The sequence below is a fragment of the Chionomys nivalis genome, chromosome 7 (genome assembly GCF_950005125.1).
Source record: "Chionomys nivalis chromosome 7, mChiNiv1.1, whole genome shotgun sequence".
NCBI lineage: Eukaryota > Metazoa > Chordata > Mammalia > Rodentia > Cricetidae > Chionomys > Chionomys nivalis.
In genome coordinates, this window is record NC_080092.1 from 61,642,384 (window position 1) to 61,661,222 (window position 18,839).

General features: G+C 48.7%; 1 protein-coding gene across 1 annotated transcript; it reads left to right on the forward strand.

The window, feature by feature from the left end:
* Positions 1-4,860: 4,860 nt before the first annotated feature.
* On the forward strand, positions 4,861-17,319 carry Tmem98 (transmembrane protein 98). The gene is made up of 7 exons (XM_057776668.1): positions 4,861-4,987; positions 6,936-7,119; positions 9,375-9,506; positions 10,828-10,861; positions 12,571-12,686; positions 15,031-15,090; positions 16,494-17,319. The coding sequence occupies exons 2-7, from the start codon at positions 6,989-6,991 to the stop codon at positions 16,699-16,701; spliced, it is 681 nt and encodes a 226-aa protein (XP_057632651.1). The 5' UTR covers positions 4,861-4,987; positions 6,936-6,988; the 3' UTR covers positions 16,702-17,319.
* The last annotated feature ends 1,520 nt before the right edge of the window (positions 17,320-18,839 follow it).

Genomic DNA, 18,839 nt, shown 5'->3' on the forward strand with positions numbered 1-18,839 from the left:
GGCTTTTCCCAAACACCTCTCTCTCTCTCTCTCTCTCTCTCTCTCTCTCTCTCTCTCTCTCTCTCTCTCTCTCTCTCTCTCTCCCTCTCTGTGTGTGTGTTTGCATGTGTTTGTGTGTATATGTGTGTGTATGTGAAGTCTAGAGGTCAACGTTGTTCATCTCCCTTTATTGCTGTCCACCTTATTTTTCCTTTATTTTAAACGTTTTTATGTGTGGGACTGTTTTGCCTACGTGAATGAATATATGTGGACGACATGTGTGCCTGAAGCCTAAGGAGAACACAGAAGGGTGTTGAGCTCCCTGGGAGGAGTTACAGATGGTTGTGAGCCACCATCTGGATGCTGGCGATTGAATCCTGGTCCTCTGGAAGAGCTGCCAGTACTCTTAACCACTGACTGTCTCTTCTGCCCCCTGTTCACCTTATTTAAAAGACAAGGTCTCTCTGTGAACTGAGATCTCCTCAGTTTGACTAGGCTGTCTGGACAATGAGCTTCTGGGGTTCTTCTGTCTTTGCATCCCCAGAAATGAGGAGCAGCCACCATGCTTAGCCTTTACATGGCTGCTAAGAATCCAAACTCAGGCCCTCATGCTTTTGCAGCAGACACTTTATTGACTGAGCCATCTCTCCAGCCCTCTCTATTTTTAATAAACTCCAACTCAGCTTCATACTGTCTTGACCCACTTTTATTTTTTCTGTGCTTAAGTCAAGAATCCCATTTACTTGAATTGAGGTTCCTAGAAGATTAAGAATACTCCTCAGGTTGTAAGAGCTGTAGTGTGGAGTTATGCCTTTCCCTCACCCCAGTGGCTACCATTATTTTACTTTTTATGTAATGAACACTGTTATGCTTTGGATATTGTTTTAGTAAGGGTTCTCTAGAGGAACGGAACCAAGGAGATGAAAAAAGTATATATACACACACACATATATGTATATGTATATATATATATATTTCAGAATTTATTAAGTTAGCTTTAAAGTAGTAACAAGAGCCAAATTATACCTGAGAAGCAGAGAACCCCATAGTTACATGGCCCTGGAGGCTGAATGTCTTAACAGTCAGACTAGTCCCATAACAGCGATCTCATTGAGTTTGAGAACTGATAATTATTCAGTCCACAAGGTGGGGTGCCTCAGTAATTCCAATCGGGCACTGGAAGCCCTGAAGTTTCCTGGAAAGCCGAGAGTTGATGATCCCTAGTCATGAGGAAATCTTGGAAACAGTTCTGCTATTAGTGCAGGAATCATCATATCATCATCACCACCATCACCACCACCACCACCACCATCACCACCATCACCACTGTCAGCACCATCATCACCACCACCACCATCATCATCACCACCACCACCAGCATCACCTCCACCACCATCATCACCATTACCACTGCCAGCATCATCATGACTGTCACCACTACCATCATCACCATCATCATCATTATCACCATCATCATCACCATCATCACTAACATCACCATTATCATTATCATCATCATCAACAGCAGCAGTAGAAGGAGGACGACAAATAAGTCTGAGGCAAGAGGGAAGGCCAAATGAAAGATGATCTTCCTTCTAACATACCCTTTTTAAAAACTAAACATGTGTTTATTTAGACTTTAAATCTTATACATATGTCTGTCTTTGCCTACACACACACACACACACACACACACACACACACACACACACACACTCAAGCCTAGTGCCAGAAGGGGTCAGAAGTTGGTGTCGGATCCCTATAACTGGAGTTGTAGATGTCTGTGAGCCACCATGTGGGTGGTGGGAACTGAACCCAGGTCCTCTGGAAGAGCAGCCAATAATTGTCACTGTTCAGCATATCTCTAGCTCCCTGATGTGTCCCCTCCTCTTTTTAAAATCTGGGCTGCTGCCAGAAGGTGCCACCCACAGTCGGGGCAGGTCTTGCCATATCAATCAAAGCAATCAGGACAGTTCTTCAGTTGGGGTTCTCTCCCTCCTCAGGTGATACTAATTTGTGGTAAGTTGACATTAAAACCAACTATGATAGATAAGAAATGTCCTTCCAAGGCTCAGATGTTGAAGGACTGGTCTTTAGTACAGCAGTGTTGAGAGGTGAAGCCTTCAGGCATGTATTAGATCATGAGGACTCTGACTTCTATTATGGGCTAGTTCATCAGTAGATTCATAGCTTAATGGTCTATCGGGAGGATATGGAAACTAGGATGTGGAGCCTAGTTAAAGAAGTAGGTTACTGGGAGCATAGCCTTGAAGATTATTGTGTCCCTTGCTCTCTCTTCTTTCTCTGTCATTTCCTGCCCCACCCCTTCTCTTTCTGCTTCCTAGGCCCTACCCAGCACTTGGGGCTCAAAAGACAAAGTTGGAGGGAATGGTCAGAATCCTTGCAGGTTCAGGTGTACAGTCCCTGGGGCCTGCCCACTTCCAACATGGATTCTTACTTTCCTGATGATTCTGTGGGCACCGATGTCCTTTCCACAGGTCCCACTTCCATGTGGGGACACTGTACTGGGTTCTGTTATTGTTAAGGGAGAATGCTGAATGCCACTCAGAGTCTTCTCTGATGCGTCTAGAGATGCTTCAGGGGTGTTGGGATGGCAGAAGTTCTAGACCAGTGGGAGACAGTGGGCTGGAAAAGGTTTGCAGTATCTAGAGCCCTTTGTCTGCCTGATGAATGGGTAGCATGAGGTTCGCTGGGGTGAGTTTGTACCATCAGCTCCAGGTGGCTGTTTATATATTTGTTTTCTTTTTTTGGAAAATGTTCATCTGTTTAATGAATGCTTCAAGATTACTACATCTCTTGTGTGGCCATAACATCTCAGAGCTGGCCACAAGGATCATATATTTTAAATGCATCATCCAACCAAGACAACAGAAACAATTCATCTTGGAGAATCTCCAGGCAATGAAAATGCTGCCCCTCATGCCCCTTTCTGATACTTGCTGCTGAGCTATGAACTTTTCTGCACAGCCATAGTGCTCCAAAGGTCTTCATGAAAGTACTTCAGAGGGTGCTAAAACCACTCCCCAGCCTTCTCTTCCGGAGAAGACACTTAGAATTAGGAGCAAAGCTCATGCTTCTCCTCCCTCCCAGTGCTCGGGATCAAACTCAGGGCCTTGTGCTCGCCGGCTTCACTCTACCACTAGGCTGTGCCTGTGAAAGCTGGTTGTTGACGTCAAGTGTCTTTTTTTTTGTTGTTTTTTGTTTTTTTTTTTTCGAGACAGGCTTTCTCTGTGGTTTTGGAGCCTGTCCTGGAACTAGCTCTTGTAGACCAGGCTGGCCTCGAACTCCCAGAGATCCGCCTGCCTCTGCCTCCCGAGTGCTGGGATTAAAGGCGTGCGCCACCACCGCCCGGCTCAAGTGTCTTCTTGTAGTAGTTAGGTTTCTATTGCTGTGAATACCGTGACCCAAAGCAACTTGAGGGACACAGGATTCATTTCACCTTACAGGCTGCAGTGCTTCTTGAAAGGAAGTCAGGGAAGGAACCTGGAGGCAGGAACTGAAGCAGAGACCTCAGAGGAGTGTCGCTTACTGGCTTGCTCTTCACGGATTGCTCAGTCTGCTTTCGTATACAACGCAGGTCCAGTGGCAAACCATACAGTGGGTAGAACACTCTTACCACATGAATATAGGAGGCCCTATATCCAACCGCTAGCAGGACAAAACAAAGCAAAACAGGAGCACAAACCAAAATAAACAAAACCCCTGGGGTCTGGATGAGCCTACGGCTCTGGTTGCAAACGCTGCATCATATTTATGGAGACCTAATCTATATCCTGTGTTCCTTGTCATCTTGGGCCCTTGTAAGTAGGCTTATTTTAGAACTGAACAACACCCATGTTTCACTCGGCCCCCTAAGGCTCTGCCCTTTTCCTCAGGACAGACCAGGGATGTGACCATCTGGAGTCCATTCATTTCCCCTTGTAAAACATGGTCTTGATACACTAGAGCAGAGATTCTCAACTTTCCTGATGACTGCAGCCCTTTAGTACAGTTCCTTGTGTTATGGTGATCCTCAACATAAATTATTTTTTATTGCTACTGCATAACTGAAATTTTGCTATTGTTATAAATCATAATGCAAGTATCTGTGTTTTCTGATAGTCTTAGGCGACCCCTGTGAAATGGTCCTTCTGCCTGAAAGGGGTGGCTACCCACTGGTTGAGAACCACTGCTCTCGACATTGGGATTCCCGCCCAAATAGTCCTCAGTCTGTTTCCTAGGCCTGTGGGGACCTCTGGGATCCTAAGCAGCTGCCATCAGCTAGGATCTTTAGGCCTGAAGGGCAGCCTAACTGGTGACTGGACTGTTTCCTGACCAGTGAGGTGTGGCCTCTTTGCAGTGGGATATCAAGGATGGGATCATGGGCACGATTGCCTGCCAGGGTCCTGGCTAGACAGTGATTAGCAAGAGTGTTATGTCAGGCTGTAGATACACTGTTAGCCCAAGAAAATGCATGCTTTATGTCATTGACCCTGACACCAATTCCCAGGATCCTTACAGAGGGGGGCACCAAGGCACAGAGAAGGGAGATCGAATTGCTCACGGCTAGTAGCTACAATCAATCTGCAGCCAGTAAGTTGGGGCAGCGACCCAACACTGTACAGCTAGGGAAGCTTCTACCCCCATCCCTGGTGGGCCAGCTGGAGCACAGCGGGTGTGAACGCATGGCCCTCGCGTCACCCTTCTGCCCTGGCCTCCGTGGGCGCACGTGGAGGGGTTCTCGGGTTGCCAGTGACTGTCTCCCAGCTGCCCTGGCCTCCTGCGACGCCAATCCCCCCGGGCGGCCAGGGGCCTGGCGGGGACGGCGGCGCCTGGCAGCGGGGGATTTGGGTGCGCTGGCTGGGCCGCCCCACCGTGGGTGGATCTGGGTTGTCGGCCCGCCCGCGCTCCCGGCATGCCCCGCTGCTGGCCGCTGTGGGCAGCACTCGGACTTGGCCTTGGGGGACCGCGGGGAACCGGCGCGCTCCGGAGTGGAGCCCCAGTTGAGGTGGGTGAGCACGAGGACTGGGAAGCGGGAGAGCTCCCTGCGGGCTGCCCGAACCCTGCTTTGTTTTGCTGGGCGGTGGATGCGGGCAGCGCACAAGTTGGGGACCAAACTTGAGCGGGCGCTTAGAGCAGTGGCAGCCTTCCCAAGTGGCGGCTGGCAGGGTCAAGGAAGGGAAAGAGGGTCATGGAATTTAATCCTGATAGGTTTAGAACTAAATGGAGGGGGAAGGAGAGAAGGGGATGGAGCGAGAAAGAGAGATCGAGGAGAGAGGAAAAGTCACGGAGATAACAGAAAACACACAAAGAAAGAAAAGCACACAAAGGAACGCCCACACAGAGGGATCACAAAGGAAGGCGGAGGGAAAGTTCAAGAGAGCACAGACGCTCAGAGAAACGCTGGAAACTAAGAGAGAAGAGGAAGGCAGCAGGGGGGAATGGGGGCATGGGAGAGAGGACGTGGGAATCCCGGAGAATGGGATACCGGAGGAAAAAGTCTAGAAAGGAAGACAAGAATAGGGAGGAAAGACAAGGAAGGACTATAAAGAATGTTTCTAGACCCTTGTACCTCTCTCTTCCTAGTTTCCCAACAGAGGTACAAGATGTTAAAAAAAAAAAAAAATCCTTCGGAGAGAGCAGCCCTGGAGAACTCTGAGGAGGCTTCCCTGGCATTTTAAGCCAGTAAACTCCCACATCCTGTCTACCTGGAACTCTTGCCTTATCCCTCAAAACCCACTTCAAGCATACCCAGGCCTGTGAAGGGGGCTTTTCTAGAAAGTATCATGCAAATGTAATCTCTTTACTGTCCAAGTCTGCATCCAGCCCATTTACACAGAACAGAATCCTTCTTCCCTGCTAGTTCGTTAACATGGTGGTGGTGGGGGAGGGGTTTGCGCCGTCTCATCTTTGGTCTTCGGAATTCAGTGTTTGTTGCATGATCAAGTGACCATCAGAGTTTGAAATCCCTGAGACATGGCAAGTGGAAGTGATGGACCATCCCGGGGTCATAGGGATTGCTAAGGCAGAGCACTCCTTTTTGTAGGTAAATAAACTAAACCCAGGGAGGGGAGGAGATTGCTCAAAGGGATGCAGATGGGAGGCCTGAAAGAATGCTGCAAAGGGTAAGGTGCCCTGACTTGAGTTTAACATACGCCGACAGGCCAGATCACATATCAGTGAGTAGTGACTCACATATAGCATGGTGGTCCTATAGAATTGCATCATGGAATGACTCCATAGCTGGCCTTCGCTTGTGTAAGTTCGATCTGGGCGTTTGACCGTGACCATGACACCTGGCGATACATTTCTCAGAACAAAAGCGCATCGTTAAACCATACCTGACTGCTGATGTGAAAGAACTTCCCGCGCCGTGAGAGGCAAGGAACACTCCGCTCTGCTTGTACGTTTCCAATACTGGAAGTGGCTGCCAGAACCCACTGCGGAGCCTTCATTCTTCCTTAGGAAGGGAAAGAAAGGTGACTGTTAATTTAGGCAGGCCAGCTATGCAGACTTGGACAACCTTCCTCAACCTCCTGGGCCCTCAGTTTCTTCATCATAAAGTAGAGATGCCAATACCTGCCTCAAATGGCAGTTGGTAGACGAGTTAACACATACAGGGCGTCTGATACGGAGGGGCTCCTCACCAGGTACAGTCCACCTTTCTGCTTGTGCTGTCATGGTTTTCTTTCACTCACATGTTTTGCAATGGGAAATCATCAGTGCCTATGCAAATGTGTCCCAGGCTATCTCAGTCTAACTAGAAAATAACCACTTATCATAAAGGAGAAGGGAAATTTGGGCTTTGCATTAAGGTCCCTTGGGTTTGCAGGTGACATGAGGGTGCCGTGCTACCCTTTTCATCCTCATTTGCTGTTTCTGGCAGGGAAGACCCAGCCGTCCCTCCCTTCTTTGCCTTGTTTTTACACATCTGTTTAATGTTCTGGTCCTCCCAGCTTCCACCTGCTCAGAGGATGTGAGTGGACTGTATCCGGGAGCCCTTGAAAGCATGGAGACAGTGGTGATCGTCGCCATAGGTGTGCTGGCCACCATCTTCCTGGCCTCGTTTGCTGCCTTGGTGGTGGTGTGTCGGCAGCGCTACTGCCGGCCCCGAGACCTGCTACAGCGCTATGATTCCAAGTGAGTGGGCTGGGATGCGGAGGGAGGAGAGCCCCGGCAGCAGAAAGCCAGAGGGACAGAGCAGTTTGCTGCTGGGCCACTTCAGTTCAACCTATTCTCTCTTAAATGGTTCCTGCAGGTCACACTTCTCTATAAAGACTTCAGAGCTTAAGAGCGTTCCTTAAACCGTGCGGTGGTGGCGCATACCTTTCTAAATTTTTTTATTCATCTATTTCATCTTGGCCACAGCCTCCCCCATCCTCCCCTTCCAGTCCCCGCCTCTCTACTCCAACCCCACAATGCCCATCCAGGAAAGGGCAGGTCTCCCTGAGTATCAGTAAAACATGGCATAACAAATTGCAATAAGACTAAACACCTCTCCATGTACTGACACTGGGCAAGGTGACCCAGCATGAGGAGTAGGGTCCCAAAAGCCAGTAAAAGAGTTAGAAACAGCCCTGTTCCCACTGTTAGGAGTCCCACAAGAGGACCAAGCTACACAGCTGTGACATATATGCAGAGGGCCTCCGTCAGTCCCATGCAGGCTCCCTGGTTGTCTGTTCAGTCTCTGCCAGCCCCTATGAGCCCAGGTTAAATAATTGTGTGTGCCTTCCCGTGGTGTCCTTGACCCCTCTGGCTCCTACACTCCTTTCTCTTCCTCCTCTTTCTGAGTTCCGCCTGATGTTTGGCTTTGGCTCTGCTTCTGCTTCCATCAGTTGCTGGGTGGCACCTCCCTGATGACAGCTGAGCCAGGCACCAATCTGGTCAGTTCAGACTACTTATCCACTATGACTGGGAGTCTAAGCTAGGGTCCTCCCTGTAGACTCCTGGAAGATTCCCCTGGGTAGTGCACACCTTAATCCCAGTACTTGGGAGGCAGAGGCAGGTGGATCTCTGAGTTGAAGTCCAGCTTGGTCTACAGAGTGAGTTCCAGGACAGTCATGGCTGTTACACAGAGAAACCCTGTCTCAAAAAAATGAAACAAATCAAAACCAAAACCAAAACAACCTTGCTTAAGCCCACCAGCATCCTGGGACACTACTTTTTCTGTTCCTTCAGTCACAGAGAAGTCACTGAATGTGTTCGCCTGACATGAAAGCCCAATCTTTGTGATGTGGGCCACTTTGTTTGACAGGAGATGAGCCAAATTTCTTTCCAGGTAAAACTCTGGAAACAGCAATCTGATGCCCACACTCAGGCACACACCTAAGCAACAAATGTTCCAAATCTTGCAGTCCTGGCATACAGATGCCTGTCTCCTTCATCATGCATGGTTGTGTGAGATTGATTTTGCAAGCAAGGTCATTTTAGGGATTTTGAGTGGAGAGAACCATAAAGGATATTAGCAACCAACCTTAGGCTTCTGATGTTTCTTGATCTTAACTAGGTTAGCATCTCCGCTGAGTGGTTAACAACCTGTAAATGCCCACTTAGATGTCTCCCCCACCCCCAGAAAGGTTCTGCTTTGCAAGGAATGTCTCTGTAGCTAGGTTCTACCAAACCCTGCCATGAAGGAGGAGGTAGTTTTATTCAGAGGGGATGAGTGGTTCCCAAGAGTGATTCTGTACACCAGTTAGGGACACAGAGCTAATCAGAATAACAACATTCCTGTACTAACATAGGCTTGAAGGGAAAGAAAGGAAGATAGCTGGTCCTGTCTAGGACATCTCTGCAATCATGCTAGTGCTGCCCATTCTCCAGCCGTTCAGCTCATCCTGTCTCGCTTGCATTTTGGTCTACCTTCTTGACTCACTGTATAGCCGTGTGCCTTGTCTTGTGCTATGAGCCCATTATAGTTAGGTCTCTACCCAGACAAGTGGCCTCGCCTCTGAATTCTCTATACCTTTGTCACCATAACGAAATGCATGAGATAACTTAGTGTAAAGAGAAAAGGTTTCTTTTGGTTCATGGGTTTAATGGTTCTGATTCACAATCAAGTAGGCTCACTGCTCTAGACATCAGATGGTGCAGCCAGATGGGAGAGTCTGTGGGGAGGCAAACTGCTCACCTTGTGGTCAGAATGTAGAAAAAGAAGAAAAGGAGAAAGCCAATGTCTTATCATCCCCTTTAGGGTCCAGCCTCAAAGACTTAAAGCCCTCGCGCTAGTTTTCACTCTTAAAGGACCCACCTCCCAAGAGTGCCATCCTGGGGACCAAGCCTTTAACACTCAGGCCTTTGGGGGACATTCAACACCTATACTGTAGTAGTGGCTGTGATGAGAAGAGGGTCAGTCTCAGTCACTTGTCATGAAATTCTAATAGTGGCATTCCTTCTAGGCCCATTGTGGACCTCATTGGTGCGATGGAGACCCAGTCTGAGCCCTCCGAGCTAGAGCTGGATGATGTTGTCATTACCAACCCCCACATCGAGGCCATTCTGGAGAATGAAGACTGGATTGAAGATGCCTCGTAAGGCCTCAGGGGAACTTTGGCTCTCTAGCCCTTAGGGATAGCAAAGGGGCTTCTGGGTTCCTTTACCAGAACACTGCGCCGTGCACTCAGAGCTATTCCCTGTCCTTGTCGTGAGGGATGTCAGCATCGGGCATGACAGTGTTCGTCCTTGTCTCATTCCCCTTACTTTGTAGACTTGAATGCCCGGGCAGTTAGCTGTGTGGCAGGCATCATTATAAAGTCCCCCAGTGTGGTCGGGTTATTCTTGGGCTGTCCAGGGATTTTGAGTCAGCTCCAGGCGGCCTTTGCTTTCAGTGTCCCACAGAGGGCTGTCTGTCCCACAGAGGGCTGTCTGTCCCACAGAGGGCTGTCTGTCCCACAGAGGGCTGTCTGTCCCACAGAAGTGCATGCCGCTTCCTTTCATTACCCCTTTATCCTTCTGTCTACTGACATATGTTTATGGGGGGCACGCATATACTGGGCATGGGGCCGGGCCCTGTGGATGTCAGAGTGACAGAGAGCTGGAACTGCACCAGAGCCAGTGTCATAGAGACTAGGGGGGTCTCAGTGCATGAGGAGTGGCCCGGGGAGTGAGCAGTGTCCAGGTCTGCCTGGGGTAAGGAGATCAAGGGAGCTTTGATGAAGCCTGTCCCAGAGGGGGGCCTTTTAAAAAACATTTTATATTTACTTAATGAGTTTCACGTTGACATTTTCATACCTGTATACAATGTATTTTAATCACATTCACCCATTACTATTTCTTGTTCCCCTCCTACCTCTATGATACCCTTCTCTTCCTGAATAGTGCCCCTTACACCTTCTTCTTTCATGTTTTTTTGTGTGTGCATGTTTGTGCATGCACGTGCCCATATATGCATGTGTGTGTGCCCCCCATTTACTTTAACTAGGGTTGCTTACAGGAATTATTTGTAGGAGCATGGCCATCCCAAAGTATCTACAGCACTAATGAAAGAAATGTTTCTCCTTTTCTTTTACCCAAGAACCATTAACTGCCTATGAGCCCTTATGGAGGGTGGGGCCTCATAAGCCCCTCCCCTGAATGGGTGCCTTTTGACTGGGTTTACTGAAGAAAGAGGAACTCACTGAATCTAGGGAAAAGGGCACGTTGAGTACACAGCGATATAAAATGTTGGACTTGGCAGGTGGGGACAGAGCCGGCTGGAGAGGTGGGTGGGTGTGAACACTATAGCGCTGGGGGCTTCCGCTTGGAGATGGTTTCCTACTGAGTTCCTGGTGCTGGCTGAAGAGTGGTAGGGGGGTATCCAGAAGGAGCTGGGCTCTTTAGAGCAGCACTAACACTTTCCTCTTGTCTCCTCAGGGGCCTCATGTCCCACTGCATCGCCATCTTGAAGGTAATACTCTGATTTCCCTGTGAGGCCAAGGGCAGTGCTGGAGCACCCCGTGTGTACACGGAGTTGACCTGGCAGGCCGCCCCAGTCAGCCTGCTGTATTTCTACAGTCTGCTTCCGTCTCTCCCTAGTGGGTCTGTTTTACTTCAGCATTCTCAAAGTTCTTTTTAAGCTCTATCCCATCTAGTCCTCTCAACCACAGTGACCCGTGGAAAGGACAGCTTGCGGGGTAATAATTTTACAAACCTTGGGGGGAAAACTGGGTGTCTGAGGCCTTGGAGTTGCTGAAGCAAATGAGGCTCTGGCCTCCCTGGGATCCTTTGTTTACCTACACCCAGCTCAGTCCATGGAATGCATTCTAGATTTGGGTTTCAGTGCTAGAAAGTCTTCCCCGGCTTTTTTGGGGTCAGACAAAAGCGATAACCAGAATTAAAAAGACAAAAACCCAAGCAACAAGTTATTCCACTTGGAGGCAGACTTTGGTCTTTGAAGGCCTGAAGCCTTTGGAAAATTACATCCAAACTGCGCGTTAGCCATCTTCATAGTTCCAACATCCATTTCTCAGCTCTTGCCTGATATTATCCTTCCCAATAGAATAAGAATAACATGCAAATATTTAACAAAATGCAAATGTGGGTTTCTGCACGTCAGTGACCTTGTCTCTTTGTCTACTAATTATTCAAGATTCCCAGAGACAACTTGGGCTCCTCTCTAGGGTCACTCAGCACAGGATATTAAAAAGTCCTTTATCTGCCGCTCCCTTGGCTACCTATGTAAGAAATTGTTGCTTGGGAATCCGGAAGCTCCTTGGATATATAAATATGGCTGCACATATACATATTGTTGTAGACACAGATAGCAAGGTACATTGACTGGAACAATAAACCACCTTACATTTCCCTTTGCCAAGCCATGATATGTCCTGGACCTACCTTGCTTTTTTTTTTTTTTCCCCTGTCCTTCTCCATCAGAAGGGGAGGGCCCTAGTTCTTGGATTGGGGAGTATGAATAAAGAAAAGGGCTTCTGAGCTTCCTCTTGAGAGCCCAGAATGCCTTTGCTCCATCATCTCCCCAGAGTATGAAGGGGAGTATGGGTCCTTCTTCCCTGGTGGCCTCCTGGGCTTCTTCCTGCTTTGGTTTTCTAGTACAGCAGGTACTTCTTCGCAGGGACAGAGGCATGCTTGGTTTCAGCATGGGGGATACAGAAAGAGGCAGTGAGCCTCGGAGGTGGCCAGCTTGCCTTTGTCCTGAGTTTTCCAGGGCCGTTTCATCACCACCTGGACAAACGTGCTCATAGTATACGACCCTCAAAAACTGTGCCTGAAGAGAAAGTTGCCCTTCATTCAGCCACATTTCTATGGACGCCCCACTGGAGATACTATCCATTTGGAAGTCTAAGGAGGGGATAGAAAACACTCCCTATCAGGATGGTGAAATTAGAGCGCATGATTTTTCTTAGGTGGATTATTCCAGCTTAGTCCTCATTGAGCTGAAGCTCTGCCCTTGATCTGAGTGCCCCCCCCCCCCCAGCTATCACCCAGGCTCTTGGCTTTTGCCCCTTTCCACTCCATTTCCTCTCCCCATTAGGGTAGGAGCCAGCTTAGCGGCAGTACCCAAGGTGGGGCCAGACTTGTCTTTGTCAGGGTGGTAGAGTCCTCAATGCGGAGGGAGGAGCCAGGCCATCCCCTCATTACCTCTTTCCTCCTTGTTAGATTTGTCACACTCTGACAGAAAAACTTGTTGCCATGACAATGGGTTCTGGGGCCAAGATGAAGACTTCAGCAAGTGTCAGTGACATCATTGTGGTGGCCAAGCGGATTAGCCCCAGGTGAGTGGTCAGTGGCTGTGAAGTCCCACACTCCACAAGGGAAGCTAAGGGAGCCAGCGAGGCTAAGCAATGCTGTAAAACAGTAGGCCTGTCTGTGGCCTCAGTTATCAGGATGCCAGTGTATACAGACAGCCTCGTTCGGGCATTCCTAAGCTGAAGAGGTCACCTGCCATCCCCCATTACCAGCACAAGTCCTTTAACAGCTCCAGAATGACTGTGCTGCCAGCCTGCAGCTCCACAGTGACCACTCCGGCTCTCACCAGGTCAGCCTCCCTTCCCTTGCTACACTGCGGCAGCCAGCAGGCACATTTCCCACAGGCTCCTATGAGACTATTTCCAGTGACTTTCCAGCCATGCCCTTAGGTCCAGCCTGTTAGCTGTCCTGGGAACTAGTTTGAGGATTCCCTTCCTTTCCTGGTGGCTCTCAGTGGCTGCTCAGTCCTCAGCCTAGCCCTGGGTGGGAGGTGAAGCCACAGAGCATTCAGACCTCCTGAATTCCAGGCTGTCTGCAAAATCCCTTGTGGGAGGCACCCAGCAGAGCTCCAGTCAACAACTACACCCCCTCAGCTGGACTGGATTTTGCAAAGAAAAATAAGGCCTTTTTTTTTTTTTTTTTTTTTTTTTTTTTGAGCCAAAGGCAGCGCTAAATATGTGCTGCCATCTGGTGGCTGGTATGTGGATTTGCTGTCAAATGACCCACTCCAGGAACGTGTTCTTATCAGTCACCTGACCCCTATGCCTTGAATGGCCTCCTCTGTGCATTCCTGGTGCCTGGGTTAAATCACAAGCAACCAGTGGTTTTTTTTTTGGTCTCGAATAAGCTCATAAAGCTCAGAAGGAGCAGCCTGTAAGATCCTCTGAGAAAAACAAGACTTGGTGTACTTGAACTCTGTCTAGGTAGTTCAGTGAGATGGAGAAAGGGAGAGGGAGGATGCAGGCCAGAATAGCTCCTGGCTCTGGAGATGCCCCATGGGTGTTACTACCTGGTTTGTACCAGGCCCTGCACCCCCGCCCAGGCTCCAACTTGTGCCAGTTTTAGACTGTGCAATGCTCGCATCTGCTGGACCCTTCCTCGTGCTTCTTCCCACTTCTAAGACCCATTCACAGGGCCTGGCCAGAGAGGCTCAGAGGTGCAGGTTGTCAACAGGGTGTTAGGGTGCTGCGATTTCTCAGAGGGGACACGGTTAACAGTGTGCTATGGTGAGAGTGTGGCATTGCCAGGAGGGTAGAGCTCTCTGCCGAGTACCTGGCACAACCTCCTTCATGTTTCTTGCCCGAATTCTCTTGTTTTCTTTATTTGCCCTCACTAGTTCTCCCTTGGCTGATGTTAGCTCCCATGTCCTCCCGGTTTTGTTTTCTCCATCTGCCATGCTGATGATTTATTAGTTCAGGGAGAGTGGCTTCTGCCTTGGGCTCTGCAGAGAGGGAAGGAGCTAGCTGGGGGAGATGCTGAGGCCCACCATGCCTCTCACCTGCTTGCTTGCCAGCTCCACGGACCTGAGGGAGAATGAGGGTTGCATTTTTCTTAGCGCTTTTAGAAATCTAACAACACAGCTTCCATTTTTTTTTTTTTTACCAAGTGATCCATGGGAGCAAAATCTCGCATCCCACAAATCAGGACAGGTGGAAACTTAACTTAAATATTAGTCATGGGCTGTGCTATAGGGAAAAGACACGCAGCAGAGCAGTTTGAGCCCAAATTAAGCTGTGACTTTTTAAAAACATTGTATTATATCACTGTATTATCATCTTTTAAAATATACAAAAGTAAAAAAAAAATGCTTATAAAAGTTAATCTACGTCAGGAATAGATTATCTGAAAAGTGGGATGTTCCCTGATTCCTCCCTGCCCAATTCAGGGACACAGCCACCATCAAATGGTGAGCAGTCCTCTAGACCTTCCCTCTTGCATTTCATAGCTTTGGTTTATTTTTTATATTTGTGTTTTCAGAAGGATACAGCATCCTCCTGCTTGCCGGTTACCTCTTCAGTTTAGTTGTAATCCTGAGCATCACTCCATATGTGTGACTTCACACATTTAACCACTGGAATGAAAGCAAAAGCAGAGAACAGAATATTTTCCAAACAGAACCTGAAGTCTTTCTGCTAGACTCTGTGTGGGCATGCAGAAGTAGTCAGAGAAAGGACCCCTGAAGGGTCGGTGTGTAATACCAACAGAGAAGTCTTGCATGATGAAGGAAGGAAGGAGGGAGAGAAAGGACCCCCAAAGAGTGGGTGTGTAACACCAACAGAGAAGTCTAAGCATGAGAATGGGAAGTTAAAGAAGGAGAAAAGGGGACAAGGAGGTGAAATATTGACAGTTGTCCCTATTGCCTCCCCTCAGAGTGGACGATGTCGTGAAGTCAATGTACCCTCCACTGGACCCCAAGCTCCTGGACGCACGGTGAGAGGGGAGGAGGGTCTATTCATAGCACTGCCCTTCAGGGTCACTGAGACCAAGCCTGCCAGGTTGATCGCCTGTTGTTTAAAGAGGATATTATTTCAGATTTCCAAGGCCACCCCTGGCTCTGGATTCATCCCCTTCTAGGTCAACACTGAACCAACCAGTGGCTTGAGCCTGGCAGGTGAAAGAGTGAGGGACTTGATCCTTGAATCCCTGAGAGGAGGGAGCAAGTCAAGAGTCAGTCTTGGATCTGCATACTAAACTGGCTCTGCTGCCCGGGCCTCCTTGCCCTTCACTCCCCATTCCTCCCTCTGATCTTTGGACTCGAAAACAGCCACACCTTGCTGCAAGCACTGCCTGGTAGGGCTGTGGTGAGCCCAGCAACAAGAATGCATAATAGGTCAGCCACAGGTGGAACTCACTCCCCATCAGGATCCCAGGATCCTGTTCTCTGGACCCTCCTCCACTGCAGAGTGTACTCAGCCCTACCAAATGTAAACCCTTTAAATACCTACGTGTCGTCTCCGTTTGATTTGTGAGACTACCATGGACATGTTGTGTGGTGGTTGCCAGGTGGCCAGTAAGTCATGACATGTCTGCTTTGGTTTCTTTGCCCCATTCCTATTGCTGCTCAGCTTTCTCCATGGGTTCGCAATCGATAATGGAGCCCTGAACACATCTGGCATTCTTACCATCTAAAAATTATTTCCTAGTAAATTTTTCAGTTAATAAAACAAACTTCTCAGAAATAACAACAACAAACAAAACCCTCCTCCTCAATTTGATTTTCAATTATATTTGCCTTAGCATTGAGTAAGCCAGCTCTGGGCTTATTGATTTGTGATCAATAAGGGATGTTCACTGAAAAGGGATATATATAACCCATCTTTAAGTGGGCAGCAGTTGGAGATCCACTCATCCAATTGACCACATCCAAACTATTTCAGAAAACACCCTTCTGGGAGCTGTTAACGGGTGTGTTGCTGGAAGCCTCTTCCACCGTCTTAAATATGTTTACCAGACACAGCTCTCCAGTTTCCCCTTGGAATTTTGTCAAACTCATCAAAGGCTCCAAGACAATTAACCTTGTTTAAGGCAGCCATCCTCTATGTGTTTCAGTGTGGATCCATTATCTTACATAACCGCTCACCTTCCAGGATGGGGGTCTCCGGTTTGGGGGGGACGCTGATATAGAGTGTGGACCCATGTGGGCTTTTGTGCAAAGTTCCCCACTTTCTACAGAGCCTGATCTTTTCTTTTCTTTTCTTTTATTGATTTTTAATGAGCTCTACATTTTTCTCTACTCCCCTCCCTGCCTCTCCCCTCCCCTTCAACCCTCTCCCAATTTACTCAGGAGATCTTGTTTTCTACTGCCCATATAATTTCTTCTCTTTTTAACCTAGGACAACTGCCCTGCTTCTCTCCGTCAGTCACTTGGTGCTAGTGACCAGGAATGCTTGCCACCTAACTGGGGGCCTGGATTGGATCGACCAGTCGCTGTCTGCTGCTGAGGAGCACCTGGAAGTCCTCCGAGAGGCAGCCCTGGCTTCTGAGCCAGATAAAGGCCTTCCCAACCCCGAGGGTTTCCTGCAGGAACAGTCGGCCATTTAATCTGCAAGGCTCTGGTCCCTGCCCCTGCGTGGCTCTGCCGAGCCTTCCACTTCCTGTAGATCGAGTTGTTCTCTGGGGCTCCGGCATCCAGCCCCGGGTGCAGAGTAAAGCTGAGAGCCTCATCCTGGATGCCTCCGCTGCAATGGCAAACGGTGGCTGGAGAGTGGCAGTGTAATACCACAGTTAGGGGAGATGCCTCGGACCTCGCCAGCAGAATGCGGAAAGCTGCACCAGAACTGCTAGGCTCAGTGCATTTCATGTTTCCACGAAAACCGAGTGGCCTCTAAGAATCAAGAGGCTTCGCATTAAATTAGGATTCCTGGCCTCTGAAAATCAAGGTGTGGCAACTCGGGTCTGCGTTTTAGAAAACAATCAGAACTAAGCCGGGATCACCTCTTTGGGTGATCCTTGAACTCCCCTGGCCGGTTTGTGTATAGAACCTGGTCCCTGAAGCATCCGAGCCCCTCACCACCCGCCCCCACACCCTGTGTCTTCCCGTTTCCCATTTGTGTCAGAAGCTGAGGAATATGAAGTTGATTGTTTCCTTTTTATCACTGTGCCTGCAATTTTCCTTTACAACCACTAGGTGAATAGTAAACTTATTCTGTTTTCCTCAAATGTGTGGTTATTGAGTCAAGTTTATATGTGGGGTGTATGGCAGAATGTGTGTGAACTGAGGGGAGGAGAGAGCTAGGAAATCTTGAAGGTGCTCTGTGTGTGTGTGTGTGTGTGTGTGTGTGTGTGTATGTACACTTAAGAAGAGTCAGGCACGAGTGTTGACACTACAATAGAAGTGCTTCCTCTTGCAGCAGTGACATCTTTGTGACCCTTTATTTCTAGAATCTGTTTTGCAAATACTGAAAAAACAAGAGGCTCTTCCTTGTTGTTTGTTTGTTTGTTTGTTTTTTTAAATTGCAGCCTTGAATTTGTGATTCTCCTGCCTCAGATTCCAGAATGCTGGAATCACTAGTGTCCAAGGCCACCACCTACTGATAGTGGGTATTTTTCTGACCTGAAAACTCATTGGAACCCAGCTCAAGGTTGCATAGTCCCGATTGCATGACTTCCATCCCACGCACATAGGGGAGCCTGAAGAACCTTCTTTCCACGTTCGCAGAACCAGTTCTTAGAAGCTGGGACTGGCTCGCTGCTGCCCAGGTCCTGCTCTGGTCCTATCGTTAAGCATTGTTGGAGATGCCTCTGTCTCCGTTTTATTTTCTCTGCCCTAACTCAAGTCAGCAAACACTTTAGCTTGATATTTGGGTACCATGACCTCAGTCTTTAGTCCAGGATCTTGTTTGTCTGTGATTAGATATTTCATTCTCTCCTGGAGAGAAGGCAGCTCTGACCTGCACAATGTGTACCAAGGAGGGGCAAGCAGAACTACCCCTTTTGGACTGCAGAGTGGATTCCAGGAGAAGCTTGTCGGCTATTTCCTCCCATCAACCCTAAAAGTGTATTATGTAGTTAACTCCTACCCTGTTGGGAGCTGTGATGGGAAAATGTCAAAATAACCCACTCCACCTTTTCTTGAGGCCCTCACAAAGTCTTTTCTTGAGGCCCTCCCCTTTAAGACCTAGTTGCACTATTGGATGTGCTGAGGCTGCAATGGCGCCACTGTAGTAAAATGTGCTCTACACTTGAACAGGGAACCTAGAGACAAAGCTAGAGAGAAGCAAGTCTAAATGGGGATCTCAGTCACCACATGGGTGGAGGATGGAGTGGAGTGCTCTTAGTTCTCTAAAGTGACATCCACCATTGCTTACCTTTCCTGAGACTGGGACACCAGTCATCCATCATGATATGCCCTCTTCCAGGAGGACGGGTTGCTCAGGACCTGAGGAGTGTCTGGGTTTGGTGAGGGTGGCCGTAGAAGAATGTGTGTGGGTGTGTGCATGTGCACATGCGCGCGTGCATGCACATGCATGTGTTTTTGTGTACATTCACGCTCGCACACATATGCAGGTGTTTCTGCACTGGGCAGATTTTCTTCTAGTGTTATGTGAATGAGAAGCCTCTGCACCCAGTTGGTGCTAGGAGCTGACAGTTGAGGTGGAAGCACCCTTTGGGGTAGAAGGTGACTTCACTCCTCTTGGCCCTTGGAATAGGCAGACCTGGGAGACTAAACAGGATGGAAG